Raw genomic sequence first — 16,720 nt, forward strand, 5'->3', positions numbered from 1 at the left:
GAGGGGGAAAAAATAGATTAAAATAATGTATTGTGAAAATTGTTGGGAGGGGGGGGGGTTCTGTTTTAATCACATCACAGAGCCCTACTTGAAAGACAAGATTGTATGATGTTGGAAATTGGATCTTGTGTCCTTAAAGCACTGTCTGATCAGATAATGGAAAGAAAGCAATGAACATAGATATGGCCATTCTATATGCAAAGAAGATCCACCAGTACTTATGGTTTTAAAGAGTAATACTTTTCTTTAAGATGGCTGTTATTCAGATTTTCACTTATCCATTAACTTTTTGAATTGGTATAAATTGTCTTATGTAAATATACTTGTCTTTTCTTGGTATGTAAACATATCATTTGGCCAAGAATGTGAAGATGGTTAGTGAAGCAACATTAACCTCAGTTTCAGGAGTAAACAGCAACACACACTTTATGGCGCTGTCATCTTGACACACCGTTGCATTTTTTTGCTATGTAGGATATGGTCCTACGCTCTCCTAGTCCACATGTGCTCCAAAGAAGTAGCAATTACATCACATTTGCTCCCCGAATGGACACATCCTGGATGCTGTAACTTGACTACTACTTAGCTGTCAAAGAAACAAAAGAATCACCAGATGAAAAGCGGTGAAATGATGGAGAACATACATCTGTATGTCTGTAAACGTTCAGTGAATTGTTCTGTTTCCCATGGCCTGCTTCCATCCCACCCTCACGCTCTTTTCACTGAAATGAGAACCCAAACTCTCATGGCAATTAAAGCAATGGTCCAGTGACTGTGATAAGAACAATTTCTGATTGCTCAATATTCTCTTTGTGGTATGAAACGGCATCTGTCATGCTATAATTGCCCTTTGGGGATGATGCTGAACTCCAGTCGACTGAAACACACATTTCCATGCAGATACACTCATGCACAGGACAGAAATTAACACACACACGCACAACATACTGTACAGATGCGCATACCTCCCTACTGTAGATGCTGGTATGCATATAAATAAATCCACACAAACACACTCACATATATACACATTCTTGTTCTTCCCATTACAGTGATTAATAAACAAATGCTGTCCAAGCTCATGAGTGTGCATGTAAAAACAAAGAACACACACAGTCACAGATATCAATACTATACTAAACAGAACTTCAACACACACACAACTAGTTCACTGTAAACAATTATACTGAAGATACTGAAATAATCTTACTGTGGTTGTTTTAGGAAAACAGGACTTCAAGGCTTATTAACTGTGGGAAAAAAGAAAGAAAAAACAAATTAAATGTGAAATGTGCCCTCTAAATGCATCACCCATGAGACAACCATAAACCACATGTACCACAAATGCATCACATGAGAAACACCTGAAAACTATGTGCTAAGAATGCCTCACATGTGAAATGTCAAATAACTACGTGCCATGAATACATTATATGTGAAATATCCGAAAATCGCATGTACCACGAATGCATCACATTTGAAACCCCTGAAAACCACGTGCCTGAATGTATCACAGGTGAAACATCTGAACACCACGTCTAGTGCTATATAAGTCATTTCTAATTTATTGATTTATTGATGTCCCACGAATGCATCACATGTGAAACGTATGAAAACCACATGAACCATGAATGCATCACATGTGAAACATCCAAAAATCACACCTGAAACATCCAAAAATCACATGTTAAACATATGTAAACCACATGTGCCACTAATGCATAACACATGAAAGTTCCGAAAACCACATGTGCCATGAATGCATCACATGAGAAACATCCAAAAAGCATAAGTCCTTATTTCATGCGAATTATTGACTTGTCCCATGTGCTGACTTTCATGATAAAGTACAAGCATTGAAATATACATGATGTAAGAGACACAAACACTCTGAGAAACAGAGGGACACAACAACTGAAGCAGTCTTAGCAGAGTAGGGAGGTGGACTTAAAATTCTTCTCCCTTTAATCTGTGTCCGCTTGGCCAACACAGCTTAGCCTTTCATTCATTTATTTATCCCACATTTTTTCTCTTTTGTCCTTCTGGCTGACATGCTGCATCCTCCCTCTTCTATGCATCCCATTCACCCTCCCCTCACCTCTCTGTCTTTGTCGCTCTTTCTGCCACTATCATTTTAACTTTGTGCTTCCCCTCCTTGAATTCTTTTCCCTCCTCAGGGCTTCCTTTCTTGCTAAACATTTTTCCGCTTTCAATAATCAGGCTTCTATTCTACCACCAACATACTGTCTTTCTTTCTCCATCTACTCAGCCATGTAATAATGGTGTTTGTATGTTTGCCAAAAGTCTCTCTCATCCTGTGAGCACTTAGAAGAATTAATAGTGAGCCAGGAGCTCTGTGTGTGTGTGTGTGTGTGTGTGTGTGTGTGTGTGTGTGTGTGTGTGTGTGTGTGTGTGTGTGTGTGTAATGTGTACTTTTGTGAGTAACACTATTATGGCAAAGGAAAACAGAGATTGACACAGAAAGGGAGGTTAAACTCAATCATCTCAATCTGACATAAACATCATAAAAGCTAAACAGTCTTTGATTCTCTACACGGCTCCCTCATTTTCATCTTTCTCTCTCCCTCTCTCCCCCATACCGGTCCTACCTCCTTTCCTTTGCACATTCTCATCCCACTATCCACCCACGGTTTTACTATCATCCTCTCACCCACCCATCCATTCACCCATCCTTCCATCCATGCATTACGCCAGCTATCTAACCATCCATCCCTCAAGCCGTCCATTTATATCTATGGGTGCACATGATAAATGTTTAGACCTTGTTTGGGGAAAACATCCCATCTAAAGGACACTGCCACAGACAAGTCATTTATCACACACACGCACACACACACTCATGCGCCTACACAGGGCAGAGCCAGCACTGTCACATATGAAAATCATCATCATTTAGTTCTGCTGTCAAAGCATTTTGACAAGCATTTCTGCACACAGAGTAACATACTGAGCAGTCTGTTGCTAATTTTTGACAGAACCTAATAAAAATAATGCTCCTTTCATGTCAATCACAATTTTGCTCTCATTCTATTAGCCATAAGGGAAGCATAAGAAAATATGGAACAGATGCAGAGGAAAGGGTAAAGGAAATGGAAGAAAATATGAACAGAAAGACAGAGGCACAAAGTGGAGGAAGTTGCTCTTTTTATTAAACACTATTGTGTAGAGGTATCATATATATCCTATATTACACCCATCAAAGGAAGAGCTTTCTTATCTTGTGAGTGTTGCCCAGATTGCAGTTGTGATATTTCAGTGCTGTGATGTTTTCTATTTGTGGTGCTTTGGAGGTTCTACTGTGTAAGGATGTATGAAGATGAACGTGGCGATGACCCTCGCCTCTGCCTCTATTGATTTCTGTATCACCATGTCAATCTTTGGGCCACACATACACTGTATTGAGCTTGTCTTGGGGGAATTGTGTCTCATGGCCCATAAAGTTTTTATTGAATGACAAGTCACTAAATGAAAAATGGAAGTCGCCAAAGCTTGTTAAATTTTGACAAACAAGCTTTATTTTTCCCACAAGCTTGATCATTCCACAAAGACTGTGTTGTGTTGAATTGAAATTGGTTAATCTAAAAATGACTGAAAATTGTCAGCTTTGGTTGTTTTTAATATGTTCAAAGTACATGCAAACTTTTCACTTTTTAAAAACCTTTCAAAACTTTGTCGCCTGAAGGCATCAATTTCTCATGAGCAGTGCCAGCTGCCATTTAACAGCAGCACTCTCTTTGAAGAACAGTAGCTTAGCTGGCATGCAACAGTTTTACCACTCATCATGTTTTGTCAGCTTAAGCTTTTATCATGCATTGTTCTGTAGGAAGTAACTCGGAAAGAAAATGTGTAAAAAATATCCATCTGGTGATTTGAGTGAGAGACCAATGATTCAAATGTGACAAATGTCTCAACTAAAACAGCAGCACCAGAGAGCGGAAATTACCAGTTAGTTTACTCAGCAGCAGTATAAAATATTTTCTGTACAATAGCTTTAATTTAATTAGTATTGTTTCTCCAGTTAACCTTCAGCCTGTATAATAATTAGTGCTATTTATACTTTGCCTTCTGTGTTAGATTTTCTGACAAAGCAGCATGCAATAGAACAGATACTTAATACTACAGATACTAAGTCTTGGATGTCAGATTTTGTCTAGTATTTGAATGCATCATAAAACATGTAATTTCAGGTAGATATATTTTAATTTCACCTTAAGTCTGCTTCAATGTGCAGGTCAGTGGAATAGAGATGTGTGTAATTAGGTAAATATGAGATAGTAAAGCACTTTGCAATGTTCTCAACTTAAAGAAGCTATATCTATTATGCAGTCAATTTCCTATTGTATTGCAGCATTAAGCATATCTATCCATTATCTTTACCCTCTTTTCCTGTGTAGGGTCACTTGGGATTAGGGCTAAAGGCAGGGTACAGGGCCTGTACCCTGCCTCTAGCCCTAATACCTGTACTACAAGCCGGGCAGGAGCCAAGAAAATTCACAGATTTCTTTTGTTCATTTTATATAAATGTTGTGTTTGTGACTGAAAGGGACAGGTGTTGTTTTAACAGAGATAGGGGTTGACATGTCCATCTCCAAAACCCCTAAAGCAGAGTAGTATTTTGAGGGGCGGGGAGTGACAGGAGCTTATGAGAGTTTTTGTAGAAGAGTGAACATTTATTAAACTGAATTTTTTTCCTCTGATGACATGTCCATTGTTGTGATGTTTTTGACATGTTGGCACGGCAGCAAAAACTAGAGTTAATGCTAAGTCCCCTCCACCTCTGTGCTCAAACTAGCACATTCACTTGTTTTTTAAGCGGGCAAGTTCTAGTTTGGAATTTTCGATAGGCTAGGGCATTTAGCTTAGCTTCCTTTTACAGTAATTGCAGCTATGGTGACTGGGGCTTCAAAGAGAGAAATACTGTCTGAGAAATTACCCCCAGACTTGGTGTTTCTGTGTGTGTGTGTGTGTGTGTGTGTGTGTGTGTGTGTGTGTGTGTGTGTGTGTGTGTGTGTGTGTGTGTGTGTGTGTGTGTGTGTGTGTGTGTGTGTGTGTGTGTGTGTGTGCGCTCAAATGGGAGGAGAGCACGGTGGAAAAATGGGAGCTGTCAGTCAACCTAATGAGACCAACCTTCTCAGTGCGTGCACACATACACACACAGAGCGCCATCGGGCCAGTGGAAGTGCCATATAATTGGGTTTCCTTTCCAGGACAACAGACATGCTCACTGGATTAGATCTGACCACCGACGCCAATTCTCTCCATGTCTCCCTCTATCTGCTTTTTGCTTTCTCTGACTGTCTCTTTTAAGTATCTCCCGGTTTCCTTACCCTCTGCATTTTTCCTTATGCTTCTCTCTGTATGTCTATTCTCCTCTGTCTTTATCTGTTATTCCTATTTTCCTCCTCTGTCTTATCTCATTGTGCTTTCCACATCTGACCTGCTATACTTGTATGGCACTTTCTCTTGAAACATATGCATCTAGAGAACTATTCATTGCCATTTTATTACACTTATTGGAACCCTAGTATGACCCGCTGTAATCATAAGGGTCAGTTGGAGTTCCTTCATCCCCTTTCTCACATTTTAAATCACAACAAATGTGTATTTGTTGGAGATAAGAAGCGATGGAACTTTGTTTATTTACTTTATTTTATTACTTTGTCCCACTGGGAGAAGTTATTTGAGGTTTTTGCAACAGTAAGCACAAGGACAAGATATAATATATGGCAAGCGAGAGAAGAGGAGAGGAGAAGAGAAGATAGGGGGGGGAAAGGATGTGTGAAAAATAAGGGGTCACTTCTTTTTCTCACAGTTCCTTATGCAATCCCTGAGGAATGTTCACATCTCCTCTCTCTGCCCCTTTTATTGTCTGGATTTGTGTAGAAGCTCTTGGGGAGTGTGTTCATGTGTGTGGGTGGGTGTGTGTGTGTGTGTGTGTGTGTGTGTGTGTGTGTGTGTGTGTGTGTGTGTGTGTGTGTGTGTGTGTGTGTGTGTGTGTGTGTGTGTGTGTGTGTGTGTGTGTGTGTGTGTGTGTGTGTGTGTGTGTGCATGAGCTAAGCTGTGTGTGGGAGAGTGAAGCATCTCTTCCTAGTCTGTTTTTTTTTTTTTTTTGTTCTTTTTTCTGGGTAAATGTTGTATCTTGGCCATTCACTAGAATATTTTGAAATATCACATTGTTACAACATTGTAATATCCATACATATTTCATCATAACATCAACCAGCTGTTACAATACACGCTCTTTCTGTTAAGCATGCATACTGTGCATAAAGACAGGAATACTTTAACACAGATAATCATGATTTCCTTGTTAGTTTGGTGTTGTGGTTATGTATAGCACATACAGTGAAATACAATAGAACTTACTGTCATGAATGTGTGAGATACAATCCATCGCCTGCACATGATGGAAAATGAAGTGAAGTGAAAGTAGCGAGGCAGGTTTAAGGAATGTGCAGACAACATGACACCTTTTCACAAAATAATACCTGGAATACATTGAACAACACAGTTTGATTATATCTTCGAGGATGTGTGGTGTGAGGCCCTTGCACACACAAAGGCTTTCACAGTACCAGACACGTCTCCCGATGACACACACGGAGGTCCACGCATTAGTGCAAGGCCTTGTTTAAAAAACTGCTCCACAGCGTGACAATATCAAACTTGTATTTCGATCCAAGTAACATATTTGTTTAACACAACGTTCCTCTTCAGCTGCAACCATCTTAAAAGTGGAGCTTCTGTGCTTTCCACCTTCAAGTTTTTGGCTTTATTTTGTTTTAGCGAGCATGCTACAATAAATTAGCATTTACTTGTTCAAAAGGGTTATAAAATCCAGGTGTGCTACTTCTCATGTGGATTCCTGTAATAAGGCCAGGACGACATCTTTGTTTTCTCTGTTTCATCGTCAAACATTCATGCTCACATATGCTGTTTACAATGAAAAGACATATAGTGTTTAGTCATCAGCACCACAGACACATATGAAACTTAAATGCATGCATGCACACACACACACACTACAGATCAGAGAGCAACAAGTAAATATACATCACTTCATCACCATCACCACAACACATTGGCTTGGTCTTGCAGTGTGAATGATCTGACAGTGTTTTTGTTGGCAGTTGATAGCAACAGCCACTCCAAAATGCATCTGCTCCCTCCATCTATGCCCCCCCTACTTCCCTCATTCTCAACATCCATCCACCCATCCTGCCTCATCTCCCCCATCCCGTCCCTCCATGTGATATTAAGTGCTGCTCTCACTGCTCCCTGTTTAGCCACTTGGCAACAGAGCAACACATCCATTTCTCTGGAAATGTTTATCTGCGAGCTGTTTACTCCATATATTGCTCCATATGTACACATATAAGTAGTTCACACACATGTGCACACAGACACACAAGCACCGGTTCCTGTTCAGCCTTGCAAACCCAATCAACAATGCAGCAGACATGTACTAACATGAGTGTAAACATGTGCGTATAAAAGAAACACAAAGGAAGGCAAGCATATTTTCCCAAACTGGTGTGTTATTTTTCTCACTCATATCAAATGCATTAACACACACACACAAAGACAGACACACACACACACACACACACACACACACACACACACATTAGAGTCAGGAAGGAATGCTGATAGAAGCTATGGTTGGATACGCTGGTTGAACTACGTGTAAACAGTGGAAGATTTGGCCTCAAAGGCTGCACACACGTTTGTTAACACACACACACCGACACGCATACACAAACACACACACACACATGTGCGTGCGTGTGCACACACCTTGCATACAGTATACTACAGTAAAGTATATCCACACATGCACACAGCGCTCAACAGGAACATGCAACACACACACGCTCACACTTGGATGATGTTGTTATTGCATTCCAGTAATGAAATTAAGCCTATAAATGTAGCGCTTGGTTAGCCAGATAAAACCTGAACTTCCTTCTAAACAAAGGGAGAGGGGGCCAGAGACAGAGAATCAGAGCAGATAGAGAGAGAGAGGTCGGGAAGACACACATCACTCCAACCGATTTATGCACTGTGTGTGTGTTTGTGTGTTCACGACATATTAATGCACGTTTCATTGTTCGTGCAAAGAAATAGACACTCAAAGCGGAGATCTGTCTAGGATTTAACAACTGTCAGCAGAATAATATCATCAAAATTGGTACCCTTGCTGGTTGTTGTACTGTTGTGATGTAACTCAAGTCTCATTTCTTTCAAGTCTGTCAGAATTTGAAGTTGCAGGCATTCAGTTTCAGCCAGAATAAACATTTCCATATAAACAAGGTCAAATTAGACTTTGTCTATACATTGTATGCTGTTAGGCTGACACAATAAAGTAACCATTTGCTAGAACAGGAGAATATTTCAGATCACTTCAAGCTCTAGTTCAAATCTTCAAACCTAGATGTGTATAGATATGTGTGTATTGTTGCGCTAGTAGCCTGCAGAAGACAACAGCCATGTCACTAAATCATTTACTTTGCCTTCAGGAGTAGCAGCATCCTCTATCTATATATTTTTCCTTCAGTCTATCAGTAACGAGCTAAAGGCAAACACACACACACACACACACACACACACACACACACACACACACACACACACACACACACACACAAACACACACAAACACACACAAACACACACACACAACACAGCTGTAAATTACAGAGAAGCAGCAAATCATTCTCTCATGCTCTCTCAGTTCATTCTCTATTTCGCTCTGCAAATTAAAGTGTGCACCAAAAGCTTTCAAACGTTGGCATGCATTATTGTGTTATAAAATGTGGCATTGATGCCAAAGCTTTCTGGTATAATCATCAATTACGCCACTGGTATTTTGCATGCGTGTCTGAGTGTTGCTATGTGTAGAGTATGGAGGCAGGGGTAGCAGCGGTGTTTCAATCAATCCGACAGCGGTATGTAAAGAAAAAGCAACAGACATGGCCTATGCACAGAATAATGATAAAAGATGTGTTGTAAATAAATAAGCAGTGAATAAAAATTGTATATCATATGGCACAGCTGAATCACCCACCATAAAACATTCAAGGTTCAGGCTTGGATTGTTATACTGAGCACATAATTTATGGTTAGAAGGGTAAGACTTTCAGACTTAAAATTCACTTAAGAGCTCATAACTGCCCTTTTTTAGCAAATAATGTTTTTATAATTCATGATGTTGGAACATGTCATACCCTAGGGCCTTAAAATACACTCATAAATCTGTGATTAGATTAAAAAATCATCAGTTTCATTCTTAAATAAGGTTGTTTTGTAAACTAATTTAAGAATATCTTTCAAGAATAAGAATGATTGGATGATATCCTTAACTCATCACTGTAAAATTTCCCAACTGTGCTCTTCCTTGATCCACACTGACCACCTGCTCTCTTCTATTGGCTGTTTAGGTGGAACTTTCTGACAGCACCTCCCACATCATCACTGATGCCTATGCTGGGAAGGAATACATCATCCAGGTAACGTCCTCTGTCTAGCCATTACTACAGTACCCGATTGATCATAGAAGACCTAGTGCAATCCACATCTGATTCTGTTTTACCTTTCAGGAACATTTATTAGCCTACTTCTAAAGCCAAAGCCTCAGAACTGGAAAACAAAATAATAAACCTTCTCCAAAAGTCCACAGACTAATAATTCTTACGGAAACATGACAATCATGTAATGCAGAACTAACAGTACTGACAAAACCATCAAAATCAACCAAGATCTTCTCTTAAAGGGGTTTCAAGTCTTCCACATTTATCTTACTTATCAAAGGCAAGTTATAGCTATACTTACAAACAGTTAGTATCAAATTAGCTTCCCTAAATATTTAGCCTTTGGCATAAATAATCGGGGGGGTTAGCACTAATTGATTGTAGGGAATTGAGCTTACAATGTTCCAGTTATAATTACTGTGTCTAGTGATTAACAATCATTTTTTAATATGTATATAAATAATAATACTCACTTCCTCTGCAGTTGGGTTTACTCTTTGCTTGCTACTTTTTTGTGTATGTAACCTGTTTTTGCGCATTCTGCTGACTTGAAATGAAAACTTCTGAATGTTTCAAATAGACTACTTTTTCCTATCCTTGTGTTCAACAGGTGGCTGCCAAAGACACAGAGATTGGAACATGGAGTGACTGGAGTGTTGCTGTCCATGCTACACCCTGGATTGAAGAGCCTGTGCAGATCACTTCCACAACTGAAGTGGACTTTACTGGTAGGTTATAGCGTCAGTTAAAGCTTATAACCCTTATTCCTACAGAAGGGTCACATTCAGATTTATGGACTTATATAAGGGCTTGCATGCAAGACAAGACAAGAGGTCACCAAGGTCAGCAGGCTTCATTCTGTCAGGACAATGAATCAATGAATGTCTGTAGAAAATGTTATGTTAAAGTTAGAAGTGTGAAATTAAAAGAAGACAAAGGCTACTATAAGTGCAAGTATGTATCTAACAGCGGTATATATTGTATTGCGATGACTCATCATGAGTTTATTTGGCCATGGTGCAGATAAAACTGATCAGGAGCTTACACTAACTGTATGCTTGTAGAAATACTACTAGTAGTAGTATTTCTATCATGCTGTTTGGTTTTTATCATTCTCGTAGTCCATCAGCTGTAGAAATCATTGTGATGATATTATAGGAGTCCTTTAATGTTTTCAACATAGTTCTTTGTGCCCACGGCTGTCACACAGTAAATTCCCTGAACCAGTTAGGTATGAAATTAAGTTTGGTTAATAACTTTCTTTATCATTAAATTGAGTATATTGTAAGTGTTTGATAGCCTTGAACTTTTATCGCAGCTTAAGCTATAACAGCAGCAGCCTCCAGACAAATGGACACGCATCAACCTGAGCGCTTGCTCACCGCCTCAGGGAAAAACTGTGCCATCCTTTAAAAAATCCTCACGTCTCTCCTACAAATTCTAATTGGCTAATTTTCAGTATAGCAACACTCCACTTTCTAAAGTTTTGCTATGCATGAGAAATGATAAGTTAACATGAAATTCATCATAGATTATTTTATTGTGCCTGTGCTGTCAGACACACACACACACACACACAAACACACACACACACACACACACAAACACACACAAAGACGCAAACTATCTCTGGGAATTATCTAGTTGGCACCCCTTCAGCATGTGGCAGAGATCAAGGGATTGGCTCACTTGTCAAATCGAAATCTCTCTACGCACTGATGATCCCTGAACAACAAGACATCCATTCCCTGGTCTGAACAATCCTCCGCACGCATCACTCTGACCATGCTGGAATAGCAAAGCGCAAATGACTGGACACATTTTGAATGAATAAGTACTGAGGCTGAGTGAACATGTTTTGTTGAGAATTTGGCCAATTGACACATTGTAAATTGCAATCATTCTGTGGTTCTTGCAAATGCAGGCAGTGCTTATCTACACCAGTTGGATATCATGCTGGTGAGCAACACATAAACTATTCAAAACAGCATTGAAAGAAACACTTTACTGCAAAATACTGTAAAGGTGTTTTTTGTTTGGTTGAAAGTTTAAATGACACATAGCTTGTACATGGACTGTACTTATGGACTGTACTTGACTGGAGCTTGTGTCACCTCTTCACATTTTGGAGTGGTACAACCCTAGCCACGCCCTGCAATGATGTCACAGTGTACTGACCACATCCTAAGTACACTTTTACATCAGCCAAATTGAGATTGCTCTTTGAATTTCCAGCAGAGATCAATTTTGGGAGAACAATTGGGATCATTACAGTTTCTCAGGCAGTCACACTGACTCTTGACTGGAGTGCATATCTTGTAAGATATCTTGTACATTTGGAAACAGCCTGAGTCCAGAGATAAATCTCAGATAAAATACAGGTGTGCACACTTAGTAGCAAAGTATTAACGTATCCAACATTAAAAACCTCTAAGCACATATCCAACTAAGGAACTTCCACCATAGAGAGGAATCTTGTTCATGACAGGTTACAACCGCAAACCTTAACTTTAATTCAAACTCCACATAACAACCAAGCACAGTCTACAGTCACAGTTTCTTTTCACACTCAAAGCGTATCTGCTACACCAAAGATTTACATTTCGTTGCTCATCATCATTGAATTATAAAATACCTCCATGTCAAAGTGGCTCTGTCAGATTGTGCCACAGTATGCTTGCAGGCCTGTCAGTAAATGAGGACAAAGGGATATTGTGGTGTGCACAACCATCCAAAGATGTCTGCCATGGTCTACTTTTTCGGCCACACATACAGTACCAGTCAAAAGTTTGTACACGCCTTTCAATTCACTTGAATGAGAAAGTGTGACCAGCACTGTATGTGTCCCTGCTATCTAATATAAATGAACACTTTCCCATGAAATCTCTTGATTTACTTTCTGAAACTTACCTAATTCTCCTCTTACGGTCCAGCTTTATTGTTCCACATGAAATTTAAAAAAAGTTGATCCTGATTTAGCTCACTGTTTCTACTCTAAGGCCACATACAGACTGGCATAGCCCTCTGATCTCCATTTGGAGAAAATCTGTATTTTGATTTGTAGGTGGTGAAGGAAGGTTAGTGCATTCAGATAGCACTCCCAGTTAATTTGTACCATCATCATTGGAAAGTATTTTGGTCAGCAACCCCTGACTTCAATGTGTTCCCTTTACTTCTGAGAACCCAATCCGTCTACCAGTCTTTCTCACCCTGCCTGACCGTTGAAATTTCTCACTGGTTTTATGGTGCAACAGTGACTTCTAGTGGCCATGAGCAGCACTACACATGGATCATCACACGCTTGCCCATAGACACACAAAAACATGCTGAACACCACACACAAAACATGCAGCCTGCTCTAACAGAAACATATAAAAACAGTGCCACACACACACACATGCAGTACCTCCCTCTGATAACATGCAGTGTAAACACACACACACACACACACACACACACACAATCACTCACTCGGCACACAGTGTAATATTCTTGTTCTCAGGGAAAGAACAGGAGGCTATTGGGATTCTTCTCATGCCTCTTCTCGATCCAGCTGATGCTTCTCTGCTTCCCTTCCCTCTCTCCCTGTCCTGTTGTCTCTTTCTCTCTGTTGCCCCTAGGTCTCTCTCTCTCGATTTCTGTCTTCTTTTCCTTCTCTCCCCTTTTATCACTCAATCTATCTCTCATTCTTACCTTTCGTCACCACATCTCTTTTTCTGGCCTTCTGACACGTTTTTAAAAAATGTGACCAGCTGGGTGAGTGATTGTATCTGTTTGGCGTCTCTGTGTGCAAATACAGTGCAGTTGCTTTGTTAATATCAATAAAAATAGCATTGGGGGACATTGTCGTTTCCCACTGTTGAGTACACCATTTCTTCAAGACTTATATCTTTTCATCTATTCTTTAAAGTACAAGCAGAACTGAGGCACATTATAAATGTTTGCATAAATTAGCTTTTTTTTTAAAGCCAGAAATAAAAAAACATATTGAAAAAGAAATATTTTTTATGCTTGCCTGTGTTGAAAAAGTTAGAAATATGTAGGCTAAGACTTTTAGGATCCCCCAAAGGATAAGAACCTTTAGCTAACTGATTGATGGATGGATGATTCTTGAATGTCAATCAACTAAGTATGTATTCATTTACTAGCGTACATGAAACAGAATCACATCACGAATGAAATAAGGAAAATATCAGATTGCCTGGCAAAAACCAGGGCAAACCTTTTCTTTCACTGACCAGCTTGTTAACATCTACACGTTGACCAATATTTCCTGGCCGCTCAGCCGAATACGAAGTGAATGGACTTCCTCTGAGTTATTGATTGCGTGGTTCACGGTCTAAACACACAGTTAGACTTTCTCTCTCGCCACATTTCCTTGTCCTACTTTTTTTTTGGTCCTTTTTGTTCAGTTCATGCTTTGAAATACTAGGCCGTCCACACCTCTAGGAGATAAACTGAAGTAGTAGCTGGTTGCACTTCAAGGATAGCACAGTTACAGACGAACGAAATCCCATCCTTAGTGATTGAACCATTGCTTAGCGACCGCATTCCATTAAGTAAAAAGCGGCTCGGTTGAGGCTTTAAAAGGTTGCTGCCATCCTCCGTGTTGCAACCATCTGAGATATACGTTTCTGCCTCGCCCACTCTGTGAGACAGAAACTGGACACTGTCTAGCACCAAACAGGCAACACCAGATATCACTTCTTATATATTTCATGTCTGACACTATTTATAAATGCTTAGAGTACATGTTTATATCCATGCAAGTACTTAACAAGCAGCAACCAATGCAGTTAAATGCTGAAGTGGCTTGAGTCTGTACTGTATGCATACACCAAAAAGGATTTAAATTCACAGCAAAGCCACCCCTTATGATGTCATTAAGATGACACAGGGTATTAACATGGTGAGTTAATTCAGGCATCCAGAGTTCTGAAGCACTTTCTAGTATTGAATGTGAATAAAACTCTCCCAGGTGAATCATGAGAACAAATATCTAGCAACTGATTCAGAAAATGCCTATTTTTCAGCTGTGCATCTAATAACACACGAAAACTCGATTTTAAGCTATGTAGAAACCTGAAAATATATCAGCAGGTTAAATTAGCTCACTGTTTGATTCTGGGTCAGTTTTGGATTAAATCACCACTTGCAGTGTTTGATTCCTGCAATGACGAAGCATTTTGAATTTACGACAGCTGTGATTCATGCCTCTGACGGCCTTCTCCTACATAATAACAGTGACTGAGGCTGGCAAGAAAAACATAGAGTCTCAGAAAAGAAGTTGATATAGATGAAGCTGATGGTCATAAATAACGTAAGTCCCCAGTGCTACTATCCTGGAGACTCCTGTGTTTCTGTTTTGAGGAACACTGAGGATGTCTTTAAAAGAAATTGGGGAAAAAAATGGGGATTTGCAGTGGGAAAAAGTACTGTTGTAGCTCCTCTTAGCCTTGATTGACAGGTGTTGATCCACCCTACCTCCAATTAGGGTAAAGCCTGGCTTTCCTGTAATTCCCCCACATTTCTGTCTCCAGAGACAGCAACAAGCAGAAAACCTAAATCTCAGCTTTAAAACAGATCATCAGGAAGCTGATCATTTTCTTACCCTGACATCAACATGATCAGCGCAAACAGCCAGAGTTGAAGTCATTCATCGAACTTAACCTCTCTTCCTTTAGTGTGTTTTTAATCCATCCTTCCTTTATTCCCCTTTGTTTCTCAAATTTCACCATCACTTCTCTGCCTGCCTGCACTGCACTGCTCTGTCTCCCCCCCTTCAGCTGTTTTTTTTGCTTCCATTGTTTATCATCCCTCTCCCTCTTTACATCTTTGCTATGTCTCCCTCTTTTTACCTGTCCTCAACTACCTTGTTACATCAACTCGTACCCCATAACAGTCTCTCCTTGTCACCATCATATTATTTCCGCTTATTTTCTTCACCACTCAGAAGCAAAATATTTTGCTGCAGGTAGAAAGTATAAAACTGAGCTGCTGAACATGTTAAATGTGTCTCTGTTCCTCTCTCCCTCTCTCTCTGGCTATTTCACACCTGGCTGCTTCCCTCTAATATCTCGCGACTCCCGACACAGTACCACACAACAGTCCTTAATTGGAAGGAGAGGGAAATCATATTCTCTCTCCAGTAAAAAATGCTTTGGGGTTCTAGACTCAGATGCAAACGGTGTGCATGAGTTAATATCTGCCTGCAGTTGTGGCAATGGCCCAGTCATATAAAACATTAAACTGTGATATTTCTATTTTGGCGATGTAAAACCAAACAGACGGAGTAAAAATGCTTTAAACACATAGTAGTGTTTTTCTTTAATTGTATTTACTTTGTGTGCATGTGCAATTTCATCCTATATCTACTCATTTGACTGTAAGGAGCAAACTTGAGTATTAAGTTTTACATCTTTTGCCAAGTCACTGAAGGCGAGTTAAGTCAGAAGGTGAATTTCAAGTCAGTTGTTCATAAGTTTCTAAAGGCTGATCATTAAAATGATCTGCATTTTAAACATTTTCGGACATTTCAGTGCAGAGTCCTAATAATTAAAGATTCCCTCCAGATGTATGAAGTCTAAGAATACTCTGTTTGGAACAATGCATGTCTGAAAAGTATTTTACCAGTTTAAAATGGTAAATTGAATGTTGGACCGGGATTGGCTTCCAAACTATTTGCAATGTCACAAATTGTGCTCATAGCTCTGCCCCTTAAAATCAGATTTTCAGTGAGCTCAAAGAACCTTTTCCACATTTCAGCAGATGAATGTGAAAACAGCCCAAAAGTGTCAAACTTTGCACGTACATCATTCTGCACAGTGAAGCTCAAACATCCAACTTGTATGAACGACAAGAAAAACAATTTTTTTCTTTCTTTATTTAGTGGAGGGGGACTTTAAATATTCAAGGTGCCTGGCCAAGCGATGCCAGATTATTCTTGTTATTGTTTTATTTATTGTTCTGGGATTTTACCAGGTCAAACGAACAAATATTTTTGCTCTCAATTCTCAACTCGTGAGATCTTCAGGAAGTCGAGTCTCACGCAAGTCAAGTCTCAATGCAGTCACATCCAAAAAAGGTCTCGAGTCAATCTGCAGCTCTGGTTATGTGCTGTAAAATGAAAACATCCAGCATATCATGGCTGTGTAAATGGTTGGATTTTC

The 16,720-nt window shown here is 39.7% G+C and overlaps 1 protein-coding gene across 1 annotated transcript in view; it reads left to right on the forward strand.

Annotated features, from left to right (window-relative positions):
- Positions 1-16,720, forward strand: part of cntfr (ciliary neurotrophic factor receptor) — a 224,814-nt gene that overhangs the window by 206,170 nt on the left and 1,924 nt on the right. Inside the window, exons 8-9 of the mRNA XM_062434051.1 lie at positions 9,462-9,530; positions 10,162-10,279. Coding sequence (XP_062290035.1) covers positions 9,462-9,530; positions 10,162-10,279 — 187 coding nt within the window. The remainder of the gene's footprint in view (positions 1-9,461; positions 9,531-10,161; positions 10,280-16,720) is intronic.

The sequence above is a fragment of the Scomber scombrus genome, chromosome 15, assembly GCF_963691925.1.
Source record: "Scomber scombrus chromosome 15, fScoSco1.1, whole genome shotgun sequence".
Lineage (NCBI taxonomy): Eukaryota > Metazoa > Chordata > Actinopteri > Scombriformes > Scombridae > Scomber > Scomber scombrus.